The 16,623-nt window shown below is 42.2% G+C and overlaps 1 protein-coding gene across 21 annotated transcripts in view; it reads right to left on the bottom strand.

Annotated features, from left to right (window-relative positions):
* LOC126993836 (uncharacterized) overlaps positions 1 to 16,623 on the bottom strand; it is a 68,904-nt gene that overhangs the window by 10,269 nt on the left and 42,012 nt on the right. For 18 of the 21 annotated variants that reach the window (XR_007748320.1, XR_007748326.1, XR_007748316.1 and 15 more), the window contains one exon: positions 9,921 to 9,989. The exons of 2 other annotated variants lie outside the window; for them this stretch is intronic. Coding sequence is in view for 6 of the 19 variants with exons in the window: in XM_050852982.1 (XP_050708939.1) it covers positions 9,921 to 9,989 (69 nt within the window). In the remaining 13 variants the exon portion in view is untranslated. Of the gene's footprint in view, positions 1 to 2,680; positions 2,706 to 9,920; positions 9,990 to 16,623 lie in introns of those variants that run through there. One more of the 21 variants, XR_007748328.1, reaches the window with a different exon arrangement.

Genomic DNA, 16,623 nt, shown 5'->3' with positions numbered 1-16,623 from the left:
TAAATATGTATTTCAGGAGGGCAATTACTATGACCCGACCCTCACATCAACTACTTCCAAAGGCCAAAAAGGAGAATAATTAGGTTCTATTGAGTGTTTCTTTTAGGTTTATGGTACATAGGAAGGGCTAACCCTTTCATTGCTAAGCTTCAACGAGACTATCCCCTCAGGCACGCTCGGGCACCCCAGCGGGGCATCTCTTTTAACTGCTATATCTAAAAAACTATTCATCAGTTACAAAACAAAAACACCATTGGAAAGAGGAGGCCAAGATCTATACAATTCAGTAATGTAAACCTCTCCTGCGAAAGTACAGGCACGTTGAGGGGGTGTTGCCTGTGAAGACGTACATTTATACATGCGCGACGGTCAGCTGTAAGGCAACTACTGTAGATCTCTTGATGATGGGGTGCTGGCAGGGCAGTATTGACAACTGCAATATTTACAACTATTTGATCAAAATATCAGTCATGTGAAACTATGCAAAAATGTCGCTACATTGGTCAACAACATCCACCAGTTGCTCGTCCGCAGATTTGCCGCTGGGCTGACATGATTTTCCACCAAATTTAGTGAAGAACACACTCAATTGGCAATCCTGTGTTGTGAGAATCAGTGTTGGAACACACTCATCCGTGGGAGATTTGAGTGCGGCTGGAGCTCGCAGCGAGTGTTTAACAACGCCAGCAAATACGCCTTACGCTTGCTGCCAGCATTTAGCAATGAAAGGGTTAATGGTCCCTCCAAGCGAGAAAAATGAGAAAAAATCACCCCTCACACAAACCATTTAATAATATATATCAAAACATTTGTGATCAGATTATGTATCATATAATTTGGGGGGTTTATATCATGGCACAAATTTGGCCCATCGCTGCTACACGGTAAAGCCCCAAATTTGGCCCCTTGCTGCTACGCGGTAAAGCCCCAAAGTTGGCCCACGCTGCTACACGGTAAAGCCACAAATCTATCTGGCCGTCGCTGCTACACGGTAAAGCCACAAATTTGGCCCGTCGCTGCTATACAGTAAAGCCACAAATTTGGCCCATCGCTGCTACACGGTAAAGCCACAAATTTGGCCCGTCGCTGCTACACGGTAAAGCCACAAACTTGGCCCGTCGCTGCTACACAGTAAAGCCACAGATTTGGCCCAACGCTGCTACACGGTAAAGCCACAAATTTGGCCCGTCGCTGCTACACGGTAAAGCCACAAACTTGGCCCGTCGCTGCTACACAGTAAAGCCACAGATTTGGCCCGTCGCTGTTACCGGGTTAACCCTGTAACACCTCAATCATTTCCTACACTCACCTAACTGCTGGTAAACAAGAGGCTGTAATATTTTCATGATCCTTAACCCTGTAAGTAACACCTCAATCATTTCCTACACTCACCTAACTGCAGGTAAACAAGAGGCTGTAATATTTTCATGATCCTTAACCCTGTAAGTAACACCTCAATCATTTCCTACACTCACCTAACTGCAGGTAAACAAGAGGCTGTAATATTTTCATGATCCTTAACCCTGTAAGTAACACCTCAATCATTTCCTACACTCACCTAACTGCTGGTAAACAAGAGGCTGTAATATTTTCATGATCCTTAACCCTGTAAGTAACACCTCAATCATTTCCTACACTCACCTAACTGCAGGTAAACAAGAGGCTGTAAATGCCAGACACCATTGAACAATAGCGTTGCCGCCCCACGGAGACGCTCACTAGAAATCATCACACTCACTGGTTCAAGCGCTTCATAATTTCTGCATACAACTCCCTTATTTCAAGGCTAACTAAGTGGTCAGGATATGGAGTCAATACCACAGACCAACCATTATGCCAGTCATGGCTCTCAGCGATATCTAAATGAGAATCATGTGGGAGGGATTGCCTGGCCTGGTTAAAGGGTGGAGAGTGAGCCAGGTCTTGGTGGAGGAGCACACTCCACCAGCCACACCACAACAGTTACCCTCCTTATTGGTCACCCAGAGTGTGGACGTTGGACGAACCAGTGTGTCCCATGAGAGAAAAGACCGTTGTTCAGAGTAGTAATAATGAGCTGGTAATACAATGACACAGTACCACGTTTAGTAGTGTGGAGACGGGGTAAATCTGCATATTGACAACTGGGTGTGTCTGGCGAACCACTGAATTACGGTCCAGTTGAAAAGGGTCACCTGCTGTACATACTTTTATAACACAGAAAAGTGCCTAACAAAGTGCATACAAGAGGAAGGGTGAGCACTTTTCTGTTATTTTTAACGACCTCTTTCATGTATTTTTTGAGCAAGAAAGTACGGAAAGAAAGGCCGTACTTTGAAGCCCTTTTTCTGTGTGTGTGTGTGTGTGTGTGTGTGTGTGTGCCCTTCTGTGCAGGAAAAGAACGTGTCCGCCATGTACCATCTGACGCCCTTCCTCACGTGCCAGAACTATCCGTGGGAATGCCAAAAACTCCTCCCAAAGCCTCGTCAAATGTGTTTCTTTAGGTTCATGGTGCAGGGGAAGGGTCACACTACCTCAAGGGTCAAAAAACTACCCCAGGACATGCCCAAAAAGCCCTACTATGAAAGCCTTACAGAAGTGAGTTTAGGCGTTGAAATGTTTAATAATCAGCCCCTTTAACCTAACCTATCCAAGAGCCAGGAAGGAAGGAAGAAAGGAAGGAAAATTATTTAACACTCACCAATGGAATCTCTGTCTGTCAGTCTTCCTCTTCCTCTTCCTCTTCTTCCTCGTCTTCTTCTTCTAGTCTCTAAAGATAAGTAAGGATAAGTAAACAGTTGATAATTCATTTTTTGAGGTCATTATAAATTCTTTTCAGGCTAAAATTATAGAAAGAGAGAGAGAGAGAGAGAGAGAGAGAGAGAGAGAGAGAGAGAGAGAGAGAGAGAGAGAGAGAGAGAGAGAGAGGAGAGAGAGAGAGAGAGAGAGAGAGAGAGAGAGAGAGAGAGAGAGAGAGAGAGAGAGAGAGAGAGAGAGAGAGAGAGAGAGAGGAGAGAGAGAGAGAGAGAGAGAGAGAGAGAGAGAGAGAGAGAGAGAGAGAGAGAGAGAGAGAGAGAGAGAGAGAGAGAGAGAGAGAGAGAGAGAGAGAGAGAGAGAGAGAGAGAGAGAGAGAGAGAGAGACACCAAAAAAATCACACATACAATAGCCCTACAATAATAAAAAAATTTAATCATAACTTTAGTAAAACAATTTTTGAATGCATAATATATAACCTAACCTTTGAATATAGTGCATAATAATAATAATAATAATAATAATAATAATAATAAAATAGTGTTAATGAAAAATTATGCTGGGCTTATGAACATACATGTACAGGTGCAGAAAATATTAGCAGAATTCTGTACCGTCCTGAAACCCTCACTTAAGGGTAAGGTCAGGATAAGTTAAGGTAAGGTTAGGATATTAAGGTAAGGTCAGGATAGGTCAGATTCAGGTTACCTTGGAGTGAATTACGTTAAGGGGAATATTTTAAGGCAAGTTTAGGGTAATTCAACTGTAGTTTTAGGTAAGATGAGAGTGAATTACATTAGTTTAGGGTCATTCAAGACAGAGTAAGGTTACTTTGGGGTGAATTAGATGAAGTTCACGCTGCTTATGACAGACTTTCGGCACTTAGGGAAGCTTTGTTTTGATCGTTACCAATGGCGCCGATCGATGCTATAGTTTTCCACGTGAAACTGGCCTATGGGGTGGTGGCGGCTGCAGAGGAAGCGAGAGGAGTTGAGAGTGTGTGGCAAGGCTAGGCTAACCCCACTACCACCCCATCGGACAGTTTTAAGTGGAAATTCTACGGCGGCGATCATTGGTAGCGATCAAAACAAACATAACGGCTGTGAAAGTGGCCCTAAGTCCCCCCCCCAAGAAAATTAACATGCTTTATATTAAGGAAACAGTTGTATGCGGCAGAACAAGGAATTTTTAACTCGGGATAATTGACGGCACAGTGATACCTCTGCTTTTTTTGTTTTTTTTACATCTCCTCCTATTGCGCCGGTAGGCTTGCTTGAGGGGCCTGGATGGTATTCGGCCCCAGCCCATCATGGCGCAGGCAAGTGTTTATAGTGGAGCCATCTTCTTACGAGGGTTACATTATACAAGTTGTACAGTGTTTGATTTACAAGCATCAAAATTCCCTGAGAGGTAAGGGATAGGAGTGGAAGTGAAGGGTTGGGAATGGATGGGATGGGAAAGGATGGGATGGGAGAGGAAGGGATGGGATGGGATGGGAAGGGAAGGAAAGGGATGGGAAGGGAAGGGAAGTGGAGTGGGAGAAACACACATCTGGCAGGGCTTTCCAAGGAGTTGTGGGCATTTCCAGGGGTAGTTTTATAACCCTGGTGCTGGCCTAACCCTTCTTCAGTTGCATGAACCCAAAAAACACTCATTGCAACCCAACTGATCCCCTCTTTGGCCCTTAGAAATAGCTGATGTAAGAAGCAAAACTGTCTTACTATACTGTCCAAAGTCATGCTCAAGTTGGTGGCAATGCAGACCCCACAAGACCGGCACAAAGTCATCATTATCCTTGACGGTGAAGGCCTCAGTCATCGTCAAATAGCACAGCCGATTAGTGTGTCCATCTCTAACGTATGAATGGGTCTGCAGACATGTGGCCACAGGCTCCACTAGTGACAGGCCTCAAAGCCTTGCAGCAGATTTTTAACAGTGTAATCACAGCATGGGTGCATTATTAAATAAATACCTATCATCGTCCTATATCGTATAGCTATGGTGCAGTATGTGCTTTACGTATTAATTTTGGCAGATATTATAATTGTATACTTTTACTGGCAATGAATAGGGACCATTAAGAAACATGATCCCCGCTGCTACCACTGGGTTAACCCTTCAACTAACACGCTGTATGTATCCCACCATTGCCTGAGTGTAATGGGGGAGGAATGGGTACCTTGGGGAGGGCCTGGACCCCATTAGAGTAAACCCCATTGATTCTACTGTTTGGCAAGTGCAATTTAGCTTCTCCTAAGGGTTTGGCGGCCCCAGTCAAGTGCGATATATGAGGTACAGTCAACGTTGCCGGCTTACCATGAACCACCGTGAACATATATCGTATTTCACGTATTTTTACTCACAAGTATTGCCACAAAAGCATCAATACTTGACACTAATAACATTAACTTTAATTTTAGGGCGTTATTGGTGCATGTACAATAGTTTTAGGGCCTTGAAACAATATATGCAATGATTTGAGTACATGGCAACGCTGGGTACAGTGTTGCTGTAATGGGAACACTGTGGACTTATAATAATGTAATATGGCAGTGTACAATTTAGGTCAGTCATGGCACACACCCATTGTAGCTTAGGGGCGGGATTCATCAAACCATTTACCGGACCTCTGTCTGGTAAGTCTCGCGGTATCTCCGCCCACCCGGTAAATCGGCATTCATCAACCACTTACCGGAGCCGTGGTAAGGCCAAAAGTTACTGCGGCTCCGAGCACCCGTAACTGAGTTACCACAGGCGTGGTAAGTGCTTAGACACTGCCGCGGCTCATGTTCGGAGGCGATTTTGAGCCAATGTATTTTTTACCTCGTAACGTGCCCTACACCATCAGAAGCAGAAAAGTATGCAGATTTAGGATCTGGGCTTATAGAAGCGATGTGACGAAAACCAGCTGAGTACGAAGGAGTTGAAGAGAAATAAATGCAAGAAAATGTGTACTCCCTATTCATTTAACTTTGATTTTCGTATGTGTATTTACACATTATTGTTACAATTTTATGCTAGTGTGATGCAGAATTTTCTCAAGAAGATGATGGTGGTCTACATTTTTCTCAAAAATGAATGTTGGGGTCAGGAAACGGGGTGGGAGTGAGGTGTGTGAAGTCGTCGGTTTGGGATGAACTGGGCACACCCGTGCACAGCCTCAGGCTGGCTTCACTTGCAGGCCGCACTCTATAGTATGTAAGTCTGTGGAACTGTCCACCCACATGACTTTTCCCTACTTGTTAAAACACTGCAGAGGGAATAATGTTCTGCCTGTGACAGTCACCTCCCGTCTCAAGTCTCCAATATTCTTGCTGTGGAGTTTAATGTCGTAAAATTTTGCTCTGACCTCCTCCACACTACTCACGAAGCCACTTGATCACGCCATTCACCTCAGCAGCCACAACTTCCCACACCCATTGCTTGGCTGCACCAGTGAGGCATGATGAAAATGGCCCCCTAGTCAGTTTTGGTTGCGAGGGGTGAGTATGGGCAAACATTAGAATAGTACCCAATCTTGTGATAGCGAGGCACGCAGCTGGCGTTGGTGATGGAAAACTATGTAGGTAACATACAAAAATGTTCAGAATATTGCTAGGCTACATAAGCAAGTATATTTTTATTTCAAGAATAAATATACAAGTAACGGCATTCATTCGTAAAAAACGCCACATCTAATTGAGGGATCACCACGCTAATTATTTGTTTTAAGGCAGTATTTACGCCTGTACAATACTTGATTTTGAAGTCTGTGTATTAGTAAACAAACGACACGTGAAAGCTGAAATACAGCATCAAAGGTCGCATGTGATTGGCTATCCAGCCCAACCAATTGTTGCTAGGGTGCGAGTTACCGGAGCGTTACCATACTGTTGATGAATGCCGTGTTTGAAAGATGCCGCAGCTCTGGTAGCGCTCCGGTAAATGTGAGAGATACCAAAGGCGTGGTTGGTAAGATTGATGAATCCGGGCCTAGGGCGGCATTCTGAGCCCCTCAAGTTAACCAATTTTAAAGGCCGAAAAGGTGGTCAGTCGGTTTCTAATGAGTGTTTTCTTAGGTTCATGGTACAGAGGAAGGGTTAAACCACCACCTGGGCCAACCCCTGGGAATGCCTATGACTCCTAGGAAAGCCGTCTTGTCTTGGCTATATATAAGAATGTGACCATCAGACACTTCTACCTTTCACATCAACTATTTCCAAAGGACAAAAAGGAGACTAATTAGACTATTGAGTGTTTCTTTTAGGTTCATGGTACATAGGAAGGGTTATTAAACCACCACCTGGGTCATGAAGCTAGTACCCCTGGAACGACCTCAAACTCCAACGAACGCCTTGTTAAATGTGTGTTCCAGGTGGGCAATTAATATGACCTGACCCTCACATCAACTATTACTCCTTGACGATTTAGACTCTTTCAAAGTATATTGGATGACAGATAGATAGATAGATAATAGATAAGATACATATACAAAAATAAACACATAGATTTACACATAGTTGAAATATACATACATATTAAAAAGCAGTGTACAATTTTACCAAATATAGATTATATAGTAATTAGGAGACACTGTTACCTATATTTATCTATTGTACCATTATCTAGCACCTTTTATGACACCATGATAACACTCCTCCTGGGAACAGAGAGTGGAGGAAAGATTGGAGGGAAGGAACAAAGATTGGAGGGAGTTAGGAAGGAGAGATTGGAGGAAAGGAGAAAAGATTGGAGGAAGGAAAGATTGGAGGGGTGGAGGAACTTAGGCAGGAGAGAATGGAGGAAAGGAGACAAGACTGCAGGGAAGGAGACAAGAATGTAGGGAAGGAGGAAAGATTGTAGGGGTGGAGGAATGAGTGGAGGGGTGGAGGGAGTTAGGAAGGAAAGATTAGAGGAAAGGAGAAAAGATTGGAGGGAAGAAGGAAAGATTGGAGGGAAGGAGGAAAGATTGGAGGGAAGGAGGAAAGATTGGAGGGAAGGAGGAAAGATTGGAGGGAGTTAGGAAGGAGTGGTTAGGTGGTGCTACTTTGGCTCGTTATCTACAAGAACAAAAATATCTACACCATACTTTGGCTTGTTATCTACAAGGAAAAGTATCTACACTGTAGAAATTTTATTTTGTAATGATATCTACATGGTAAAACATAATTAAAACACTTTTGGTTTTGGTTTGGTTATGTTACGTCTGCTTAGGTTAGTTACTTATAATGTACACCTTCATATTATGGTTCAAGTGCATTTATTTTTGCCCTTTGCCCACAGTTTGGAAGAGTACATGATATTTTGAAGTGGCAGAGCTAAAATATTTACCAAAAATTTTGTAAATATTCGTCCTTGGGGTGTTTTATCCTCTACTCCCCCTTTTTTATCACACTGAAAAGGAGAGTGAACAGCTGGGAGGGCTGCATGTCAAAAATGCCCAGGAGAAGATTAAAGAAACACTGGTGCATTGGTTAGCAGGTTCAGCAGCAAATCCCTGTGTCCGTGTATGAATCTCAGCTTGATTAGTCGACACGCAGCTCACCCAGCTGTTCATGGACCCTTTTGGGCTGACTAACTAATGGGTATCTAGGAAAACTTTGGGAAGATAAACTGTGGGTAGCAGGAATATCACACTGGCCCTGTCATTATTATTATTACCCACCACAGACTCAAGGACAAGTAAGGCGGACAAACACAGAGGCCACACGCAGCTTTGAGGAATGCCCACAACTCTACCTGGAGACGAGGTAATCCTGAAAACATGATTTATCTCGAGAAAAACGACTTTGGTCGCTGTACAGTTCATGGCACGCGCCGAGAAATCACGTGACTTTGTTTACGTTTTCACGCTCACGCTCGCCAACCTCGCCCGACCAGTTATACCAACACTGCCGACGATTTAGGTTCGGTGCGGGTCTCGTTGGGGAGCGTAAATCTTTGAGTGTAAGACGGGCGCCTGGCTCTCGTACGCCAGCCAACAAACCTGGTGCGCGTTTTCGTTTTGCCGCTCCCGAAAGGACTGTAAGACCGGCCCTAGGAGTCTTTGACATTTCCAGGAGTATAGTTTTATGACCAGGTGGTAGTTTGACCCTTCCTCTGTACCCTGAACATGAAGAAACACATATTTGGCAAGGCTTTCCTGGGAGTCTTTGACATTTCCAGGAGTATAGTTTTATGACCAGGTGGTAGTTTGACCCTTCCTCTGTACCCTGAACCTAAAGAAACACATATTTGGCAAGGCTTTCCTAGGAGTCTTTGACATTTCCAGGAGTATAGTTTTATGACCAGGTGGTAGTGTGACCCTTCCTCTGTACCCTGAACATGAAGAAACACATATTTGGCAAGGCTTTCCTAGGAGTCTTTGACATTTCCAGGAGTATAGTTTTATGACCAGGTGGTAGTTTGACCCTTCCTCTGTACCCTGAACCTAAAGAAACACATATTTGGCAAGGCTTTCCTAGGAGTCTTTGACATTTCCAGGAGTATAGTTTTATGACCAGGTGGTAGTTTGACCCTTCCTCTGTACCCTGAACCTAAAGAAACACTCATTAGAACCCGATTGCCCCCTCTTTGACCTTCAGAAATACAGAACATAGTTGACATGAGAAGCGAGTGTCTTATAATACCAATCCCAGGATATAGTTAATATTGTGTCATCAAAACCCAGATTAAATTCAAACCTCTCCTGCGTCCATCCCACTCTGATTGGGCTCATGTTAACGCCGCCCTGCACTGTGACGCCTTGTTTAAGAGGCCCCCGAGCCAAGAAGGACGGAACAGAGAGGGAGAAAGCTGTTGCTGAGAGGGAGAAAATATAAGAAAGATTTTAATGGAAGCGACCAAGATAGATAATGGAGAGAGAGAGAGAGAGAGAGAATTACCTCCACTAAAGATGATCCACAAAGTCTAAATGGATGTATATAATCCCCCCTTTGCAGCCATGGACCCCCCTAACTAAACCAGCCCAACAATACCGTAAGCTACCTCATGGGGGCCTTTGCCCATTCAACCCCCTAATAGGGGGCTGTGCGCCCATGGACCCCCCTAACGAAACAGACCAGCTATAGTGTAAGCTATCTAATGGGGGCCTTCTCCCCCTCGACAACTTAACAAAACTACAAAAAACATCACACTTTCCCTCCTTATTATAAAAATTCCTTGATTGCTCGTTAACCATTTTAGAAAAAAATAAATTAACACTCACCAATGGGCTCCTCCTGTGTTCCTCGTCTTCTTCTTCCTCCTCCTCCTCCTCTTCTTCGTTTGGTAGTGTCTGCAAATCAAGTTTGGTGTCAATTAACTGTGTAAACATCAAGCAGGTGAAGTCACTCAAATTTATCTATTTGTATATATTTCATGGTGGCAAAATTTAAATTATCAGTTTCATTTTCACCAGTAACATGAATTTGTGGCTGTTTTCCACAATAGAATTTCACTCTAATAAGTGAATCAGACCCCACAGAGATATTACCAGAGTGTGTAGGAATGAATACAAAGATAACCACATACTTTGATTTAACTCTAGGATGTCTCGTGGATCATCAATAAATAAAAAACAAAATATCTGGACAGGCCACTCTTGAGCCCGTTACCTTCAATGACACCCCAAAACAGTCCCTGCGCCAAGTGTGTAGCCCATATTTTGGTTGTGTTAGGTGTGCCTATTAGCAACTACTACTATTTTTACTGAACGAGGGACACATGATCCATATAAACCATTAATACTACCTAATAATATTAAACAAATTATATACGTGCTACCAGGGAATCATGAGGATTAATGTTATTGTAATTCTCACGTTTACTCAACCCTACTAAACATTTCCACCCCTCGCGCTCATAGCATCCAGCTGGTGCCCTCCCTGTCTAGCATAACCATAGCTGGGCACGATAACAGAAAACCTTATTCCCGATAACCGATAACTGATAATGGAAAACCTTATCGGTGATAACAGATATTCGTTAACTGGAGACACAAATATAGGCGATAACCGATATAAATCCACAAATCCGATAATAGCTAGCGATGTCCGATAGGCGAAAACGATACTATATTGATATTTCAAATAAAAAACATAGATGAATTCATATTTTCATTATCTGTATTTTTAAAAACTTACAAAATCTGAAAACCACACGTTGACATGTACATATGGACGGTAATACTAGAAACGCCTGAACCGTGTTGTGTTATTTGGCGTCCCCACCGACAAACAGTGGTCTCTCGTGAACTGCACATGCTCAGACCAGCAAGCGTAGACCTGAACAGTCTCACAAAGCTTTTTAACCGTAATTTAGAGTTGCTGGAAGGCTGAATCAGACATACAGTACCACTACCACCATCCCTGATGTTTCTAGATCGACACTCTGTACGAGTTGTATTTATATGTACAGAGTGTCGTTCTAGAAACAGCGAGATGGTTGTACTGTCTGATTCAGCCTTCCAGCAACTACTCTTAATGTGTTAAAAAGTATTCGCGCTTACTGGTCTGAATGTGCAGTTCACGCGAGACCAGTGTTTGTTAACACAAGCGCCAGCTTTTGACGATGGGACACCAAATAACACAACACCGGGTGCCTTCAATACCATGGCATGCTCACAAACGAATATGGAATATCAAATTTGAGGTAGTGAATAATCATTTTGGGGCAAAGCTAAATGATTTTTCTCTTTGATGTATTCATTTTTGAGTCTAACATAAAAAAACAACCTAGTATTTTAATGTTGATGATCTAAGTACGAAATCTCTTCGCCAAAGATAATTCATACCCCCAAGTTTTTCATAAAATACCGGGCACCCGGGCCACGCATGCAGTAGGAGGAGACAACGTTTTTTTTTTCTGAGGCGGAAAAAAAGTAGCGATTATCACTAGTTTGTTTACAAAAATAACGAAGATACCGATATATATTTAAATAAGCAGCGGATGGCCGACAACCCGATTTTGTTATCAGCGATAAAGTATCGCGATAACGCCCAGCTATGCGCATAACTCACCACCCACCTTCCTGCAATTACAGCTGATAATGTAGTACTGCGAACACTTAATATAACACGTCACGTCGTAGGGTATTCGTATCTTACAATTTTACTGAACACCAGTCGACCTGTCCTCCCCCGCTCACCTCTGTTGCGCCTCCTCATTCCCAGTACTACTAAAATGGATTGGCTGAGGAGAAGCACCTTCCACAGGGAGAGCGTGTCAGTTTTCCCTGTTCCTCACTGGCTGACAGCCACTGATGAGGCTGCTGGCCAATACCAAATTTAAAGTGCATATTTCACACCTTTTCTTTCTCCTTATTTTCTCCATGCAAACAGTTTAATACTTACTAAAAAATGGTCATTATCGTAAATAAATCTGTCTCAGGAAAACAAATAACCAGTGAGGCTGGCAAGGAGAGGAAGAGAGCTCACCATGCTGTGCCCAGTGACCATATTGACGTGTGTGTGTGTGTGTGTGTGTGTGTGTGTGTGTGTGTGATATACCCAATACCCACTACATATATAAATATATATATATATATATATATATATATATATATATATATATATATATATATATATATATGTATATATATATATATATATATATATATGTAGGCATCAGCTCTCAGTGATTTTACTATACTAGGCTACTACTACCCTACTCACCTAGACTTAGTCCATGATGATTATGTTGAGTTTATGGCTGAAAGCTTGTTATATTCAATCGCGACATTTGAAATTTAGCGTACATGTGCAATCTCGGACACAGCAGAGGGCGCTGTTTTGGCCACCGTAGTGAGTTTCTTTATGTGCACCATGTAATTCTGCATGTTTTCATATATAATACATGATGATTATGTTGAGTTTATGGCTGAAAGCTTGTTATATTCGATAGCGACATTTGAAATTTGGCTCACGAGGCGATCTCGTATACGGTGCGAGGTGTTGTTTGGCCTGGCCGTAGTGAGTTTCTTTATGTGCACCATTTAATTCTGCATGTTTTCATATATAAAATGATGATTATGCTGAGTTTATGGCTGAAAGCTTGTTATATTCAATAGCGACATTTGAAATTTGGCGAGCGTGGCGATCTCGGATACGGCGCAGGGCACTGTTTTGGCCCGGCCGTAGTGAATTTCTTTATGTGCACCATGTAATTCTGCATGTTTTCATATATAATACATGATGATTATGTTGAGTTTATGGCTGAAACCTTGTTATATTCAATAGCGACATTTGAAATTTTGCGAGAGTGGCGATCTCGGATACGGTGCGGGGTGTTGTTTTGGCCCGGCCGTAGTGAGTTTCTTTGTGTACCATTTAATTCAACATGTTTTCATATATAATACATGATGATTATGCTGAGTTTATGGCTGAAAGCTTGTTATATTCAATAGCAACATTTGAAATTTGGCGTGGCGATCTCGGATACGGCGCAGGGCGCTGTTTTGCGGCCGTAGTGAGTTTCTTTATGTGCACCATTTAATTCTGCATGTTTTCATATATAATACATGATGATTATGTTGAGTTTATGGCTGAAAGCTTGTTATATTCAATAGCGACATTTGAAATTTAGCGGCAGATCTCGGACACAGCAGAGGGCTGTTTTGGCCCGTAGTGAGTTTCTTTATGTGCACCATGTAATTCTGCATGTTTTCATATATAATACATGATGATTATGTTGAGTTTATGGCTGAAAGCTTGTTATATTCAATAGCGACATTTGAAATTTGGCATGGCGATCTCGGATACGTGCGAGGTGTTGTTTGGCCTGGCCGTAGTGAGTTTCTTTATGTGCACCATTTAATTCTGCATGTTTTCATATATAAAAATGATGATTATGCTGAGTTTATGGCTGAAAGCTTGTTATATTCAATAGCGACATTTGAAATTTGGCGAGCGTGGCGATCTCGGATACGGCGCAGGGCACTGTTTTGGCCCACCGTAGTGAATTTCTTTATGTGCACCATGTAATTCTGCATGTTTTCATATATAATACATGATGATTATGTTGAGTTTATGGCTGAAACCTTGTTATATTCAATAGCGACATTTGAAATTTAGCGCGATTGGCGATCTCGGCTACGGTGCGGGTGTTTGTTTTTTCCCGGCCGTAGTGAGTTTCTTTATGTGTACCATTTAATTCTGCATGTTTTCATATATAATACATGATGATTATGCTGAGTTTATGGCTGAAAGCTTGTTATATTCAATAGCAACATTTGAAATTTGGCGTGGCGATCTCGGATACGGCAGGGCGCTGTTTTGGCCCGGCCGTAGTGAGTGTCTTTATGTGCACCATTTAATTCTGCATGTTTTCATATATAATACATGATGATTATGTTGAGTTTATGGCTGAAAGCTTGTTATATTCAATAGCGACATTTGAAATTTAGAGTGGCGATCTCGGACACAGCAGAGGCGCTGTTTTGGCCGGCCGTAGTGAGTTTCTTTATGTGCACCATTTAATTCTGCATGTTTTCATATATAATACATGATGATTATGTTGAGTTTATGGCTGAAAGCTTGTTATATTCAATAGCGACATTTGAAATTTAGCTGCGTGGCGATCTCGGACACAGCAGAGGGCGCTGTTTTGGCCCGTAGTGAGTTTCTTTATGTGCACCATGTAATTCTGCATGTTTTCATATATAATACATGATGATTATGTTGAGTTTATGGCTGAAAGCTTGTTATATTCAATAGCGACATTTGAAATTTGGCACGTGGCGATCTCGGATACGGCGAGGTGTTGTTTTGGCCTGGCCGTAGTGAGTTTCTTTATGTGCACCATTTAATTCTGCATGTTTTCATATATAAATGATGATTATGCTGAGTTTATGGCTGAAAGCTTGTTATATTCAATAGCGACATTTGAAATTTGGCGGCGTGGCGATCTCGGATACGGCGAGGGGCACTGTTTTGGCCCGGCCGTAGTGAATTTCTTTATGTGCACCATGTAATTCTGCATGTTTTCATATATAATACATGATGATTATGTTGAGTTTATGGCTGAAACCTTGTTATATTCAATAGCGACATTTGAAATTTAGCGCGAATGGCGATCTCGGATACGGTGAGGGGTGTTGTTTTGGCCCGGCCGTAGTGAGTTTCTTTATGTACCATTTAATTCTGCATGTTTTCATATATAATACATGATGATTATGTTGAGTTTATGGCTGAAAGCTTGTTATATTCAATAGCGACATTTGAAATTTGGCGTGGCGATCTCGGATACGGCGCAGGGCGCTGTTTTGGCCCGGCCGTAGTGAGTTTCTTTATGTGCACCATTTAATTCTGCATGTTTTCATATATAATACATGATGATTATGTTGAGTTTATGGCTGAAAGCTTGTTATATTCAATAGCGACATTTGAAATTTAAGCGTGGCGATCTCGGACACAGCAGAGGGCGCTGTTTTGGCCCGGAGTGAGTTTCTTTATGTGCACCATGTAATTCTGCATGTTTTCATATATAATACATGATGATTATGTTGAGTTTATGGCTGAAACCTTGTTATATTCAATAGCGACATTTGAAATTTGGCACGTGGCGATCTCGGATACGGTGCGAGGGTGTTGTTTTGGCCTGGCCGTAGTGAGTTTCTTTATGTGCACCATTTAATTCTGCATGTTTTCATATATAATACATGATGATTATGCTGAGTTTATGGCTGAAAGCTTGTTATATTCAATAGCGACATTTGAAATTTGGCGAGCGTGGCGATCTCGGATACGGCGCAGGGCACTGTTTTGGCCCGGCCGTAGTGAGTTTCTTTATGTGCACCATGTAATTCTGCATGTTTTCATATATAATACATGATGATTATGTTGAGTTTATGGCTGAAACCTTGTTATATTCAATAGCGACATTTGAAATTTAGCGGCGAATGGCGATCTCGGATACAGCAGAGGGCGCTGTTTTGGCCCGGCCGTAGTGAGTTTCTTTATGTACCATTTAATTCTGCATGTTTTCATATATAATACATGATGATTATGTTGAGTTTATGGCTGAAAGCTTGTTATATTCAATAGCGACATTTGAAATTTAGCGGCGTGGCGATCTCAGACACAGCAGAGGCGCTGTTTTGGCCCGGCCGTAGTGAGTTTCTTTATGTGCACCATTTAATTCTGCATGTTTTCATATATAATACATGATGATTATGTTGAGTTTATGGCTGAAAGCTTGTTATATTCAATAGCGACATTTGAAATTTAACGTGCGCGGCGATCTCGGACACAGCAGAGGGCGCTGTTTTGGCCCGGCCGTAGTGAGTTTCTTTATGTGCACCATGTAATTCTGCATGTTTTCATATATAATACATGATGATTATGTTGAGTTTATGGCTGAAACCTTGTTATATTCAATAGCGACATTTGAAATTTGGCACATGGCGATCTCGGATCTGGTGCGAGGTGTTCTTTGGCCTGGCCGTAGTGAGTTTCTTTATGTGCACCATTTAATTCTGCATGTTTTCATATATAAAAATGATAATTAATCTGATTTTATGGCTGAAAGCTTGTTATATTCAATAGCGACATTTGAAATTTGGCGAGCGTGGCGATCTCGGATACTGCTGAGGGCTCTGTTTTGGCCCGGCCGTAGTGAGTTTCTTTATGTGCACCATGTAATTCTGCATGTTTTCATATATAATACATGATGATTATGTTGAGTTTATGGCTGAAACCTTGTTATATTCAATAGCGACATTTGAAATTTAACGCGAATGGCGATCTCGGATACGGTGCGGGCGTTGTTTTGGCCGGCCGGAGTGAGTTTCTTTATGTGTACCATTTAATTCTGCATGTTTTCATATATAATACATGATGATTATGCTGAGTTTATGGCTGAAAGCTTGTTATATTCAATAGCGACATTTGAAATTTGGCGAGCGTGGCGATCTCGGATACGGCGCAGGGCGC

The sequence above is a fragment of the Eriocheir sinensis genome, unplaced genomic scaffold (genome assembly GCF_024679095.1).
Source record: "Eriocheir sinensis breed Jianghai 21 unplaced genomic scaffold, ASM2467909v1 Scaffold685, whole genome shotgun sequence".
NCBI classification, from domain to species: Eukaryota; Metazoa; Arthropoda; class Malacostraca; order Decapoda; family Varunidae; genus Eriocheir; species Eriocheir sinensis.
The sequence above is the reverse complement of the archived record's forward strand: the minus strand, read 5'-3'. Positions and strand labels throughout refer to the sequence as shown.